This window comes from Rhinatrema bivittatum, chromosome 7, assembly GCF_901001135.1.
Source record: "Rhinatrema bivittatum chromosome 7, aRhiBiv1.1, whole genome shotgun sequence".
Taxonomy (NCBI): Eukaryota; Metazoa; Chordata; class Amphibia; order Gymnophiona; family Rhinatrematidae; genus Rhinatrema; species Rhinatrema bivittatum.
The window spans coordinates 55,272,727-55,288,993 of NC_042621.1; the positions used below are offsets into that span (position 1 = coordinate 55,272,727).

Below are 16,267 nucleotides of genomic sequence, written 5' to 3' on the forward strand. Positions count from 1 at the left end.
GGGGGTTTCCGGACAAGAGGATGAAAATTGAAGCGTCCTCTTATGAAATGAGATACCAGGAGGTGGGAAGCTACTTGAAGAATCCTTGTCCCTTTCATGATATGCATCTGTAGTTCTTAAGTGGACTGTATGGATTATGTTGCTGCTATAATAATTTGCTGAATATCTGCTGAAAGAGTCGAGCCTTGCAAGATCTCGTGTTCAACATCCAGGCCGATGGATGCAGGAAAGAGCAGAAAAGATGATGAAGGGAGCCTTTCCTCCTAAGTCAAGAGATCTGGGTCTTGACTGAAACCTAACGGACCGCTCTTGGAATACTGTACCAGATACACAAACCAGGGTTGTCTCGGCCACGCGGGTGCTAGGAGTATTATATGAACTCTATCCTGGATCATCTTCTGAACTGTTTGAGATGAGAGGAATCGGAGGAAACGCATATAGGAGGCCCCTCAACTACGACATGAGGAAGGCATCCTGTGCCCTTCTGTGCCGGCTTGGACGGATGGAACAGAACTGCGGCATCTCTTCAATTTTGTTAGGTGGTGAAAAGATCTACCCAAGGTCAAACCCCACTGTAGAAAGATTCCCTCTGCCACTGACTGGTTGAGCAACCATTCGTGAGGATGAAATACTCTGCTGAGACGGTTGGCCAATGTGTTTGCAATCCCCAGTACATATGTGGCCTTTAGGGTCATTAGGTTGTTGAGGGCCCACTCCCAGATCCATACTGCCTCTCTGCAAAGAAGCCAGGACCCTGATCTGTCCTGCTTCTTCACGTAAAACATGGTTACCTGATTGTCCGTGTGAATCATGATAGCATGGTCCTGCAGCAGATGAGTGAAGGCCATTAGAGTATATCTTGTGGCTCTGAGTTCTAGGAGATTGATCTGGTAAGTCTGTATCTCTTGTGACTATTGACCTTGAGTCTTGTAATTCAGGAGATGCACTCCCCAACCCTACAAGGATGCGTCCGTGGTGAGGACTAGGCTGTGTGAAGGGTTGCGAATTGAAGCTCCTATGGTCAAGACCTCTGGAGTTAACCATCAACAAATTTCGTCCTGCATGGAGTCTGACAAGGTTGAGAATACTGGGCCCATTGAGATTTCAAGCCCCATTGGAGATGCCGCATATGTAGGTAACTACATGAATGGCTGCTGCCATGTGACCCAATAGTACAAGGACTTGGCGCACAGAGACTATCGATCTGAGGAGTAATTCTGTACACAGATGATGAATCTGCTCGATCCTCTCTTGGGGAAGGAAGGCATGAGCTAGACAGTCTTTTCTGGTCCCTATGAATTGTAGAATCTGGGTCGGTTTGAGTACGACTTGTAGTAGTTGTTGATGAGAAACCCTAGAGACTCCAGACAAGTGATTGTTAAGAACATAAGAAAATGCCATACTGGGTCAGACCAAGGGTCCATCAAGCCCAGCATCCTGTTTCCAACAGTGGCCAATCCAGGCCATAAGAACCTGGCAAGTACCCAAAAACTAAGTCTATTCCATGTAACCATTGCTAATGGCAGTGGCTATTCTCTAAGTGAACTTAATAGCAGGTAATGGACTTCTCCTCCAAGAACTTATCCAATCCTTTTTTAAACACAGCTATACTAACTGCACGAACCACATTCTCTGGCAACAAATTCCAGAGTTTAATTGTGCGTTGAGTAAAAAAGAACTTTCTCCGATTAGTTTTAAATGTGCCCCATGCTAACTTCATGGAGTGTCCCCTAGTCCTTCTACTATCCGAAAGAGTAAATAACCGATTCACATCTACCCGTTCTAGACCTCTCATGATTTTAAACACCTCTATCATATCCCCCCTCAGTCGTCTCTTCTCCAAGCTGAAAAGTCCTAACCTCTTTAGTCTTTCCTCATAGGGGAGTTGTTCCATTCCCCTTATCATTTTGGTAGCCCTTCTCTGTACCTTCTCCATCGCAATTATATCTTTTTTGAGATGCGGCGACCAGAATTGTACACAGTATTCAAGGTGCGGTCTCACCATGGAGCGATACAGAGGCATTATGACATTTTCCGTTTTATTCATCATTCCTTTTCTAATAATTCCCAACATTCTGTTTGCTTTTTTGACTGCCGCAGCACACTGAACCGACGATTTCAATGTGTTATCCACTATGACACCTAGATCTCTTTCTTGGGTTGTAGCACCTAATATGGAACCCAACATTGTGTAATTATAGCATGGGTTATTTTTCCCTATATGCATCACCTTGCACTTATCCACATTAAATTCCATCTGCCATTTGGATGCCCAATTTTCCAGTCTCACAAGGTCTTCCTGCAATTTATCACAATCTGCTTGTGATTTAACTACTCTGCACAATTTTGTGTCATCTGCAAATTTGATTATCTCACTCGTCATATTTCTTTCCAGATCATTTATAAATATATTGAACAGTAAGGGTCCCAATACAGATCCCTGAGGCACTCCACTGTCCACTCCCTTCCACTGAGAAAATTGCCCATTTAATCCTACTCTCTGTTTCCTGTCTTTTAGCCAGTTTGCAATTCACGAAAGGACATCGCCACCTATCCCATGACTTTTTACTTTTCCTAGAAGCCTCTCATGAGGAACTTTGTCAAACGCCTTCTGAAAATCCAAGTATACTATATCTACCGGTTCACCTTTATCCATATGTTTATTAACTCCTTCAAAAAAGTGAAGCAGATTTGTGAGGCAAGACTTGCCCTGGGTAAAGCCATGCTGACTTTGTTCCATTAAACCATGTCTTTCTATATGTTCTGTGATTTTGATGTTTAGAACACTTTCCACTATTTTTCCTGGCACTGAAGTCAGGCTAACCGGTCTGTAGTTTCCCGGATCGCCCCTGGAGCCCTTTTTAAATATTGGGGTTACATTTGCTATCCTCCAGTCTTCAGGTACAATGGATGATTTTAATGATAAGTTACAAATTTTTACTAATAGGTCTGAAATTTCATTTTTTAGTTCCTTCAGAACTCTGGGGTGTATACCATCCGGTCCAGGTGATTTACTACTCTTCAGTTTGTCAATCAGGCCAACCACATCTTCTAGGTTCACTGTGATTTGATTCAGTCCATCTGAATCATTACCCATGAAAACCTTCTCCATTACGGGTACCTCCCCAACATCCTCTTCAGTAAACACCGAAGCAAAGAAATCATTTAATCTTTCCGCGATGCTGTTGTAGGAATACTTGTTTGGGGGAAAACTAACAGCCAATTGTCCAGATAGGGAGTTGGACGGAATACCCAATGAACTGTTAGGGGAACGGTCCAGCAGAGAGTCCTGACAAACTGATTAAGGTGACTGCAGCCAAACATCCTGTTTCTTATCTGGAACTGGGGATAGTAGTATCCCTGGAGAGGGAGGGGTGCGGTCTGGAATCCTGTCCCCACCTGGACCTAGGAGATGCGGAGGCGAAACCTCTGGGTGTAAAGATGAGAATGGGTTCTTGATAATGAAGGAGATCTGATCCTTGGCCTGTTGGGAGTGACTGGTATGTAGATCCCCAGGAGGCCCGTATTACAGTGCCACTGCAGGTGACAGAGAACATATTCCTCGAGAGTGTACAGCCACAGGCAATATGTTTGAGAAAGGTGGATGGTCCCAGGACACTTCCTCCTGTGCAGGACATCTATCTCTGAGTGTTCCTCCTGAAGAATGAAGTGCTGGAGGTGCAAACGGGAGGACAATCCTAAATAAACAGAACTGCTGTCCTGAGAGGAGGTTGACTTGGAGCTGATGGAGACAGGCTTGGCAGGAGAAACCCAAGGGGATGGGATAATATGTTCAGAATCAGGTCTACGTTTCACCCCGAACAAGACAGGGATCTTTTCTTCCTTTGATGTGGCTGTTTTGGGAGTCACTTCTCTTAGTCAAGACAGCGGGACCGCATGTATCATTTCCCTTTGACAGTGCATGCGTCGAATCTGTTCGGTGCATCAAAGAGGCATCATGTGTGGTCGGGTGACGTATTTGTATCGTTGCATCGTAGGGAGTGGCACAATTTTCATCGATTTACTTCCTGCGTTGTTCTCTGCTTTGAGGTTTGCGCCGATGCTTCCCCAACAAAAACCTCCTGGCAATGTCGTGGGGAACAGTTTGGGGTCCTGGGAATGAATGAACAGAGCACCTCGGGAAAAGCATATAACTTCCTAATGCAGAAGAGGCTCCTTCCTTGTCCCGGAGCCTGGCTATCTTGGCTGTCCTCTGCCTCTGCGGCCGCAGTCTCGACGCAACGCTTGGTCTGGGCCTAGGCAGAGGTAACAATAGTTGTGGTTGTCAATCATGGATATGATATGCCTGCACTGACAATATTTGAAACCCGGCTCTTTTGAAGACGTTTTAAAGAACACTAAAAAGTGCTGTTTTGAGGATCGCTAGCACGAAAAATAAGAAATTCCTATGAGGAGACTTGAGGAGAAGGGGAAAATAAATCCGTGCCTGAGCGTGGAAAAAAATGAACCGAGCAGACCGATGTGCTGTGCACGGGAAGCGCCATGCAGGTGCAGCAAAGCAAAACTCCTGTTTTGGAGAAAAGAATGTCAACGAGAGCGCAGTAGAAGACGTCACCCAAATGGCATGGCTAATTCAGCCTACTTATCGACGGAAAAGAGAGAAATCCAAACATACAAATGCTGTTATCACTCTTTGCTATAATAGAAATGTTTAAAGTACACTTTTTTTTTTTAGCGATCTGCAGGAACCTGTTTATCTACTTGAAAGATTTCATTGAAAATCACAATTTGATTTCTATAGACATTGATGGCTTGAGTTTTTGTGTGTGTGTGTGTGTGGGGGGGGGGGGGGGTTGCCCAATAGCTCCTCTTTTCTACCCCACCTTATAGCTTATTCGAAACATATTCTGGTGTCATGAACCAAGGACTTTTTCCCTATATTAATAGGACCTAGCTTCCCACCGTTCCTAGTCTGTTCATTGCAGCAGTGGGGTCCTGAGGATAGCAGCCATACACCAGGGTACAGGGTCCTTCCAGAACCCTGTATCACGGATGCTAAATATGGCCACCAAATGTCAGCCTTAACAACGACCACATCTCCTTCCTCTCCCCCCCCCCCCCCCCCAAATGGGACTGTGAACGCTGCCTCCACAGCATCCCTAGCCCCGGCTGATCTGGGCTGCAGATGGACTTCATTTGGCAACTGATCCAGAGAGCACTGCTACAAAGTCATTTGGCCCATCCCACGGAGTTTGATTTTATGCATGTATCTATTTTTTAATCTGATGGTTTTGCATAGGCATGGAATATAAAAACTTTGAATTGGGCTCATTGCCATAAATGCTAGAAATAAAGTGAAAGGAAAATTATTATAACTTGGCAAAAGTCGTACTTATTATTATTAATTTATTTTTTTAATTTTAGGAGATTCTTATACAAGGCAACTTGATCAGATTAGGAAATGGCTTTAATTTTAACCTCTCAGTGCCTGTCCTGTTTGAAGAAACGTTCTACAATGAAAAGGAGGAGAGCTTCAGCATCTTGTGCCTAGCTCGCCCCTTGGAAAAGGATCAGAGTTCGGGTGGGTATTGTCGGAGGACACATTCTCAGTTTATGTTGGTCTTTACACAAGGGGAAGTTAATTGTGGCCATTGTACTACAGATTGCTCTAACTGCTCATCTTAACCTTTTTTGCAAATAAGTGAGGCCACAGGTACGCAGCTCTGATCCTTGAGAGCCGCGGATGGGTCCGTTTTTCAGGATAGCCGTTAAAGAACATTCCTCTGTTGCATTTGTGTACCTTTTTAGTTTAAGAGCTTTGGTAATTGTATGCTTGGATATCCAGAAAACCCCAGCCATCGGCAGGGCTGACAGTCTGGAGTTGCCTATCAAATGATCGTTTTCTGGTCTAGTTCTTTCCTTGGCACAAGCAACACATCAGATTTATTTTTTAAAAGACGTGACCCAGGGGGTTGAAAGATTATTTAAAAACATTTTGAGCCAGACCAAAGTTTGAGGCACCAGGGAGTGCTCCAGTCCTGAGGGGGTGGAGTAAGGGTAAATGTGGCAGTGCTGCTTGGCAGGAGGGGGGTGGGGTGGGTAGAGAGGGGCATTGAGTTCCTCATCAGAAAAAGCTTCTGCAGACTGCGGTACACTCTCACGGACCTGTCTGCCCTGCTCATGGGTAAAGGATATGCTCAAGGATCAGCCATGCAGATACTTACATCCATGGGAATAGCGAACTCGGAGGCGGGATTGGATCAGGGAGAGTGACAGCACACATAATTTTGCATTTTCAAAACCATGTGTAGCATTTTCTTGGTGGGGGAAAAATATGCAGCAATATCATATACAAATTGCTGTGGTTATTTTTATTTTTTCCCCTAGGCGGGTCTGCAAAAGGGAATATATGTGCGTACTTCAGGTCTGGATTTAGGCACAGGCAACATAAGCAACTGCCTCTGGTGCCAAATTTTTATAGGTGCTGAAGTGTTGGCACTGCTGCTTATGCCTAAACTCTGACTTTTCTAGTACCTGGACAGATGAATTCAGGACCAGTTGGGTTATGCGCCTCTACTAGCAGATGGAGAAAAGCTGACATCGCAGTACATATACTCCTGCAGTGACATCAGACTTGCAGTATTCTCAGTCTCCCTACTGGAGATTGATTCAGATTTTTAGAAGGAGAAATAAAAAAGAGATTTAATTTGCCCTGCTCTCCTGCGGTGATACTAAATGGTCCCTCCCCCAGTTGAGAATTCCTGAAGTGATTTCAGTGGTCCTTCAGATGATTGCCTTGGTTCACTAGCTGGTTTTTTTTTTTTTTTTCAGCTGGCATGGACTTAGCTGATAAAACAGCTGAAAGGCAGCGGGTGCAGGAAGCAGAGCACGACGGTGACGGTATATGCCCTCTCCCCCTGCAGCTGGAGACAGTCTCTGTACTTAGTCGGGAAAGGTTGAGCTCAAGTGAAGTTTAAAAAAAAAAAAAAAAAAAGACAGTAGAAGGGTCATTTGTAAGACCTTCCCCCTTCCTCCGATCTCTGTGCTCGGCGCACCGTTCCGACTTTCGTTCCCACTCCCAAATGTGTTAAGGGACTTGGGCAGCCTGGCAGGTTGAGCAGCCCAGATGGGCTAGGCCCTACTGTTAGGCTTTTCTCTGTGCGCCACGTGGTAGGCTGCTGCGGTGTTTTTCGCGTGCTTTCCTGCATGTTAGACTGCCCTCTTCAGGACCATCGGTGTGTGCAAGTGCGTTTGGCTGTGTCCAGGTTGTGCATCCAGTTCTTGGGCATCCAGGTGGTGATAGCGGCCATGTTAGGCGCTCGCTGCCTGTGCGCATAAGTTGGGCTGCATTGGTTGTGCACTTAAGTTGGGAAGGCAGCAGTGCAACACCTAAATTTTACAGCGTGAATTCAGCTGGACACACACCTCAGTCGCCGGTGCAGTGTACTGACAGAGACTGATGGCAGCTGTGACTAAGAAACCGAAGTGCCTTTCCCTCTGCACTGCCTGTCATATTCGGGCATCTCAGCTTGGTGTACTCTCTAACTTGTGCCAGCGCTGCTTAGAGGTTCAGGAAGAATTATCTTCTGATTTTACCAAGCCTGGTTCTTCCCAGCCTGATGGCGGCCTGGGTAAAGACATCTCAGGAGGGGCGCCTGACCTTGGAACTCCCTTGACTGGTTCATCAGCGGGGGACAGTAGCTCAGTGGGCACAGCACAGGTGCCTTCTGGTTTTGTCATGGATCGTTCTGTCTTTTTCTTGGGTTGAATTTTTTTTTTTTTTTTTCAATTATTGCAATCCTTTCTTCAGGCGCAGTCATCCACCCGGTCAGGTCAGAGTGCAGGCGGTGACTTCTCACTCGCCTGGTACTACTGTTAAACCCCAGAGTACACCTAGATTGGCAGCAGGTCCTCCCGATAGGAATCTGGATGATGAAGCCGGTTCTGACTCTCTGGAGGATGGGGGAAATTCCTCCGGGACTAGAACTGGAACTAATGTTGTGGCTCTTTCATAGAGATGAGCTACCTGCTCTGATTTCCCAGACTTTAAGATGCTGGGAGTACCTGGGGTAGATTCCATATCTGAGCCAGAAAAATCCCATTTTAGTTTCTTTGCATAAAGCCTCTTATTTTTTTTTTCCCTGTTATGGAAGCCATTCAAGAATTGATTGATCTTGAGTGGGATGTCTTCGAGGCTAATTTCAAAGGGGGTCGGCCTTGGAAGGCCTGCACCTACTGGATCCAGTGGCGAGAGAATGTTTACATTTTTGCAAAAGTGGACGCACTTGTCTTTGCCGTCTCCGAGCAGACGACTATCCCCGTGGAGAGGAGTGGCCTTGAAGAATGTGCACAATAGGAGGATTGAGGCCATCCTTAAGCATTTGAATTAGTGGCAATGACCTTCCAGATAGCTTCTTGTTTCCTTGTAGTTCTGTCCCTTTTTTTTTTTTTTTTTTTTTTTTTTTAACTTCTCTCTCAAGAGGTCAATGAATCTGGAGTGGATTCCAGGGCAGTTATGGAGCCAGCAGTCGCTTTTTTTGGCAAATGTGAGCTGCGATTTGGTCCATACCTCAACTAGAAGGATGACTTCTGTAATAGTGGCCAGGCAACAGTTATGGCTGAGAAATTGGTCGCCCAATGCAACCTCCAAGGCTAACCTTACGAAATTGCCTTTTAAAGGTTCACTCATTTGGTAGCGATTTGGAGAAACTGGTTAATAAGTGGGGCGAATCCTCTGGCAACTGAGGAACCGAGGATAAGAAACAGAAACCGCCCTGTTTTGGCATGAGGGGTCATGACAGGGGATCCAAGCGTTTTTGTCCCTATGGAGGAGTGATCTTTCAGAGAACTCAACCTTTCAGTAAGTCTCAGTTCTTTTTTCCCAGGCAGCCAAGACGGGGTGCAGGCTCAGGTAGTGGAACCTCCCGAGCTTCCTAATGAAGGTTTGCAAACCTACCCCGGAGCCAGGAGATAAGATGGGTGTCTCTCTCTCTTATCAGGGGTGGGCCGAAATCACATTGGATCAGCTAGTTTTGCAGGGTTCCTTGGGATGCTTTCATGATGTCTCCCTGCCACTCCCCTCAGAAGTAGTGGGCAGTAGAGCGTACATTGTCAAGGCTCCTCAGTCTGAGGGCTATGGTCCCAGTGCCCATTTCTCAAGAAAAAGATGGGTCGATATTCCATTTATTTCGTTGTGCCCAAGAAGGAGGGTGCCTTTCGTCCCTTCTTGGATTTCAAAGGGGTCAACTGTCATTTGCTGGTGACATTTTTGCATGGAAACATTTTGCTCGGTGATAATGGCCGTGCAGTCGGGGGAATTTCTGACCTCCTTGAATCTGTCAAAGGTGTACCTTCATATTGCCATCCGGTTGGAGCACCAATGTTTTCTGCGTTTCATGGTGTTGGGGTGCTGTTATCAGTTTTGGGCACTGCCTTTTGGTTTGGCCACCGCACCCAGAACGGTTTCCAAGGTTATGGTGGTGAAGGCAGCAGACTTGAGAGAATGGGATCCTGGTACACTCATATTTGGATGACTGGCTGATTCGGGCCAAGTCTCTTCCAGAGAGCCGTCTGGTGACCTGCAAGGTGATCTCCCTGTAGCAGGAGCTCGGTTGGGTGGTGAACCTGCCTAAGAGCAGTCTTCAGCTGTCTCAGTTGCTGGAGTATCTTGGTTTTGGGTTTAACACGAAGCAGGGCAGGCTTTTCCTGCCAGAAGCTCGTATTTAGAAATTGATGGTGCAGGTGTGTCTGAACACTATTTGCCCAACAGTGTGCTCCTATCTGCAAGTATTCTGTTTGATGGCAGCGACCTTGGAAGTGTTGCCATGGGCAAGGGCTCATGTGCATCCTCCTTCAGCACTCCTTGCTGTCTCATTGGAGCCCACAGGGCTATTTGATTCAGCTCAACCTGCCAATGGAGATCTGCTCTCAACTACAGTGGTGGTTACAAGTGATTCATCTAAGAAAGGGAGTTTCCCTAAAATCACCAGACTGATAAGTACTTGCGACAGATGCAAGCCTTCAGGGTTGGAGAGCTCACTGACAGGACATGACAGCGCAAGGGCACTGGAATACTGAAGAGTCTCTGGAACATCAATCAACTGGAAGGCTGGGCAATTCGCTTGGCATGCTAGCAGTTCAGCAACAGGTTGCAGGGTTGAGTGGATGGGATAATGTCGAACAATGTAATGACAGTGGCTTACATCAATCGGCAGGGAGGAACCAAAAGCCAGCAAGTGTTGCAGGAGAGAGACCAACTTATGGGATGGGCAGAAGTGCATCTTCAGGAGATCTCTGCTTCGCACGTTGCAGGAAAAGACTATGTAGGAGCAGACTTTCCTAGTAGGGAGAGTCTGGACCCAGGAGACAAGGCGTTTTAGTTGATAGTGGATCACTGGGGTCTTCTGATTCTAGACCTGCTGGCAACTACTTGCAATGCATAGGTTCCTCGATTCTTCAGTTGCAGGAGAGATCTGAAGTCCTTGGGTATCAGTACTCGCATGCAGGAATGGCTTGAGGACAAGCTGCTATATGCCTTTTCCCCTGTGGCCAATTTTGGGCAGAATTGATCCTCAGAACCAGGGTCACAGAGGGATGGCACCAGATTGGCCCAGGACACCATGATATGCGGATCTGCATCGGCTTCTGTTAGATTCCCCCCTCTGGTTTCCAGCATACAGGAATCTTTTGCAGCAGGGACCTGGTCTTCACGGAGATCCAGCTCTGTTTCGTTTTATGGTAAATGTAACTGTACTTGTTAAATGTAACTGTACTTTCGGACACCACAGTTCTAGTTTTTGTTTATAATGCACTCCTGTTCGATGTAAACCAGCAAGATATGTTTTCATGATTGCCGGTATATAAAAACTCTAAATAAATAAATAAATAAAATGGTATGGCCCTTGAGAGGACTTGCTTCCTGAAGCGTGGATATTCTACTGCGGTGATTGCCACCTTGCTATGAGCAAGAATGTTCTCCACTTCCTTAGACTGTGCGGATTTGGCGAGTTTCAGGCTTAATGTGTGGATTGAGGTGTTCTCTCATGAGGTTATGATCCCACTCATTCTGGAATTTTTGCTGGATGGATTGGCTCTTAATTCCTTAAAAGTGCAAGTAGCAGCTCTTGCCTGTTTCAGGGGTCAGGTAAATGGTAAATCCTTATCAGCTCATCTAGATGTGACCCGTTTCTTGAAAGGAGTGAGACATCTTCATCCTCTCTTGCGGTTGCTGGTACCCTTGTGGAGTCTTAATCTGGTTTTGGTTTTCTGGGCGGCCCTATGTTTCGACTGATGTGTGGTCTTTCCTTGCGGTTACTGACCTTGAATTCTGTGTTTCTTGTGGGATTTGTTCTGTGTGTCGAATTTCTGAGCTGTAGGCCTTGTCTTGCTGGGAGTCATTCCTTCAAGTGACTCCAGGGGTGACTATAGCTGTGTACTGTTCCTTTCTCTTTGCTAAAAGTGGTCTCAGACTTTCACTTGAATCAGTCTATTTCCCTACCATCTCTGGATAGAGAAAGAGATGCAGAGGAATATTGACTTTGAGACCCTTGGATGTCAAAACGTATCTGGATGTTTCTAAACCTTTTTGGAAGAAGGGTTGCTTGTTTGTCCTCCATGGTGTTAGTATATAGGGATAGCCGGCTTCGTGGGGAACAATAGCTCGCTGGATTAAGGAGGTAGTCACGTATGTGGATGCTGACAAGCTGTTACCTAGTCAGATTAGGGCTCAGGTAGTGTCTTGGGCGGAAGTTAAATTGTTGTCTCCCATCGATATTTGCCGAGCTGCATTGTGGTCCTCCTTACACATACTTTTCCCAGGGAGGACGCAACCTTTGTACGTGCAGTTTTGATAGGGCAGGAGGCTGCCTGTGGTCCTATTTGGGAGTAGCTTGAATACATCTTACTGGTACTGAATTCATCTGTTTGGGTGCTTGGAAATGAGAAATTACTACTTACTTTCATTTTCCTTAAACTAGATAGATGAATTCATGTTCCTGCCCTTGGCTGCCAAAATGATTGTGTTATGGACCTCCTGCATGGCTACGTGTTCCAGGGGTTCAGTGTTTCCTGTTGGTTGAGTACTAAAATGGTTATCTGTTATTAATCAAGTTTTTGCTAGTCTGTCTACAGTTGGCTTTTGAAGAGAATACAGGCAGGCTGATGTTGCTGCAGGAGTATATATACTATGACATCAGCTTTGCTGGTGGAGGTGCATAACCCACTGGTACTGAATTCATCTGTCTGGTTTAAGGAAAAGGAAATTATCAGGAAAGTAGTAAATTTCTCAATGGTGCCACACTGTTGCTGCTCTTCTCTTGCGGCATCTACTCTAATGGCAGCAGTAGAGACTACTAAGAAAAACATCAGCATGGGGGTCTTTCAAAGGCCTTTTGTACTGATGGGACTCTGCAGCACTCTACCTCTTGTATGGGTTTCCCTGGTAACAGCCCCTGCAGGAGGAGGGGGTGGAGTGCCGCAGAGCCTATCCATGCCCTTGCCTATATGCGCACATTGGCTTAATCAGGCCCTGGCACGCTTTCCCTTTTGGAGAACTTGTGCAAAATCCATGGGAAAAACATTTTGTCCATGGCTTCTTCAACTACCCACCTGGTCTTAAACATTAACCCCCCCCCCCCCCCCCCCCCCATATCACAAGAGCGATTGTTGTGTGCTTTTGGTCTTGGCCAGATGACGGTAATGCTTAAGTGGCTTATGTTCAGTGACTGGCGTCCCCTTCAGTGCGCATTCGATGATTACCCTTCTTCGGTAACTCTTTCTTTTCATTTCAGAGGAACCTTCAACCACATCAACTTGTTCTCTGAAAACAATAGAAGACGTCAAAGAAATTTTAGGGAGGCACAGTGAAAAATTTGACAAAAACATTGCGTCTTTTCACAGTACATTTAAGGAGCATGAAAGAAAAGGCCTGAGAAACCACATGGTAAGTAGCAGGCTGAGATTTGGGCAAATTCAGGAATCTGATGTTATGCATTTCCTGCATTTCAGAGCTGCTAAGTTTTGTCATTTCTGTTGGTGGTTCCCCAGTAATTCCTGTGGAATATAGGGACTTTTTTTTTTTTTTTGTGACCTTTTTGACAAAATGTGAAATCTTGAACCAATGAGAACTTGATAAGCAGGTATAGCAATTTCTTTGGTTTGGAGTAGGGATCCCCAAATGTCACAACCCAGTTGGGTTTTCAGGATTTCCACAATAAATACCGTATTTTTCGCTCCATAAGACGCACTTTTTTTCCCCCAAAGGTGGGGGGAAAATGTATGTGCGTCTTATGGAGCGAATATAAAAAAAAAACCAAACAAAAATCTAACAAACACCCCCCCCCCGACTCCCCCAAGACCTGCCGACTTAATTTCCTACAACCCCCCCCCCAAGACCTGACAAATTAATTTCCTGCAACCCCCCACCCTCCTGACCCCCCCAAGACCTGCCAAACGTCCCTGGTGGTCCAGCGGGGGTCCGGGAATGATCTCCTGGGCGTGGGCCGTCGGCTGCCAGTAAACAAAATGGCGCCGACGGCCCTATGCCCTCACTATGTCACTGAGACCGACCGCTGCTATTGGTCGGTCTCAGTGACATAGTGAGGGCATAGGGCCGTTGGCGCCATTTTGTTTACTGGCAGCCGACGGCCCTATGCCCTCACTATGTCACTGAGACCGATCGCTGCTATTGGTCGGTCTCAGTGACATAGTGAGGGCATAGGGCCGTCGGCTGCCAGTAAACAAAATGGCGCCGACGGCCCTATGCCCTCACTATGTCACTGAGACCGACCAATAGCAGCGGTCGGTCTCAGTGACATAGTGAGGGCATAGGGCCGTCGGCGCCATTTTGTTTACTGGCAGCCGACGGCTCACGCCCAGGAGATCGTTCCCGGACCGCTCCTGGACCCCCGCTGGACCACCAGGGACGTTTGGCAGGTCTTGGGGGGGTCAGGAGGGTGGGGGGTTGCAGGAAATTAATTCGGCAGGTCTTGGGGGGGTCAGGAGGGTGGGGGGTTGCAGGAAATTAATTCGGCAGGTCTTGGGGGGGGTCAGGGGGTGGAGGTTGTTAATTTAAAGGGTTGGGATGGGGGGGGGGGGTTTGGGGGTTCCCACAGAAAGAAAAATTTTCTGATCTGGGGAGTGGACCGAAATGGCCCTCCCCAGACCCGAAAACAAAATGGGGAGAAAAAAAAAAACTATGCACTCCCCTAATTTGCTCCATAAGACGCCCAGACGCAGAGCCGGTTTAGCACAATTTTTTTTTTTTTTAATTTTCCCCCTCTGAATCCTAGGTGCGTCTTATGGTCAGGTGCGTCTTATGGAGCGAAAAATACGGTATATATGAAATCTGCATACAGTGGAGTAAATGCATGCAGATCTCATGTATGTTCATTCTGAAAACCCAACTGTGTTGCGGCCCTTGAGGACATAATTTGGGGGATACCCTGGATTAGAGCATGGGTTTACAACATCGACCTGCTCTACAACTCCAGCCTTGCCCTTTTGGTTTGTTCCACCTTCAGGAAGACATCTACACACAGTGGCTGTCAGCCTGGTGCTAGACGAGCCCTTAGCCAGCCTTGTTTTCAATATATCCACAATAAATATTCATGAGAAATTTGCCTACAATACAGGCAGTGCATGCAGATCTCATCCATGTGTATTCATTGTGGATATCCTGGAAAACCAGAGTGATTATTGGCTCCTCTAGGACCATGTTGGGGACTACTGTGGGAGATGGTTCTTTATTTTGTGGCTGTATGTGCTGCCTGTGCAAAGCTCTTGCTGGCTAACAACAAAACATACATATTAAAATGAAGATCAAAATAAAAATATGAATTATATCAACTGAGAATACATAACAGAGCAAAAAGGCCAACCTGAACAAATGTGTTAACATGCCTTTTAAAAGTTTTTTATGGCAACGAGCCCCAAAATGTTGGGAACGGCGGTAGAAAACGCTCATTTCCCCCGTCTCAGCCAGATGAGTCTGACGCACTGTTGGAATACCTAAAAGCCCCTCTAGCAGAATCGCAAACCTGGAGTATCGTGTTGGCCCAAGTATCATGGACAAAATAAATGCCTGAACCACAGAGTGGAAGTTCACCACTGGTAACAGTGGTCTAAGACCATGTAGTAGTTTTGTTTTTGTTTTTTTAAATATAAAAACAGATTTAATGACTGGCTTGGTTTGCTTGATAAATGACAAATTGGAGTCAAGTAACACACCTAAATTCCTAGATCATTATCTGACTTGCAATTTTACGGCTTCAACAGTAAATTCAGATGGAATTAATGAGCTGTTGCAATGTATCACTAAAATGTGGCAGATAAATTTAGCAGTAAGCAAGGAGAGAATCAGATGTAACTGCCCAAGAGGTTCCAAGAGGGATATAGAATTATGTCATTTGCTTATAATCTGTATCTCTCACAGAGCCCAGCCAGTAGGTTGCAAATTGACGAAAAATAGATATTCCCTGTACGTACCCAGATCAGCCTAGACTCCTGGGTTTTGCCTCCTGTCCAGCAGATGGAGACAGAAATTTTTGCTGACATTGCCACGTAACCTGGTGTACCACCTGCAGTCTGGAAACTTGGTTTAAAAAAAAATTATATATATAAAAACCAGGACACCTCAGAACCAGGAGGGATGGCCCCACCAGGACCTGCCAACCTCCTGAGGGGAAACTTTTTTTTTTTTTTTTTTTTGTGGATATTTCCCCTCAGGAGGTTGGCAGGTCCTGGTGGGGCCATCCCTCCTGGTTCTGAGGTGGACGAGCAAGGGGTTGGGGACCCTTATTGCTTGGTCCTTCACCGCCGGGGGTGGATATCTGGTGGGACTGGTTCCCTCTCTCTCAGGAGGACTTGCAGAGTTTGCTGCCACTCTTGTTCTGAAAGGGAAGTAGCTTTGTTCATTTCTGTAAAGTTAGAAAAAAAAAGTAAATTTATTTTTTTATTTTTTATTTTTTTAATCTGTTGACTGAGTGAGAGTGGAGCTGAAGCTCAGCAGGGGCAGGCTGAGAGCATGCAGCACGACAAGTGCACTGCATGTGGCAATGCGCGCACACGGTGCTCTCATGCTGACTTTTTTGTTCCTGCTGCCTCTGGGGGGGAAAGGGCAGCTTTGGACGACTGTAGCGGCATCAGAAAGGCAGCACGGGCCTGGAAGGCTCTCGGGTGCATTGGGGGGAAACAGTGAGCCCCTTCCCGATTAGTGCGGGAATGGTGGCCATTTTGTCTTCATGGTTACTTCAGAGGCTGGGGGGGAAGGGTATTTAACTCTGCCGCTGTCCCTGGCAGATTGGAGCCT

The 16,267-nt window shown here is 46.3% G+C and overlaps 1 protein-coding gene across 2 annotated transcripts in view; it reads left to right on the forward strand.

Annotated features, from left to right (window-relative positions):
• ANKRD27 (ankyrin repeat domain 27) overlaps positions 1 to 16,267 on the forward strand; it is a 134,833-nt gene that overhangs the window by 21,983 nt on the left and 96,583 nt on the right. For both annotated transcript variants that reach the window (XM_029608418.1, XM_029608419.1), the window contains exons 4-5: positions 5,386 to 5,542; positions 12,750 to 12,901. In XM_029608418.1, coding sequence (XP_029464278.1) covers positions 5,386 to 5,542; positions 12,750 to 12,901 — 309 coding nt within the window. The remainder of the gene's footprint in view (positions 1 to 5,385; positions 5,543 to 12,749; positions 12,902 to 16,267) is intronic.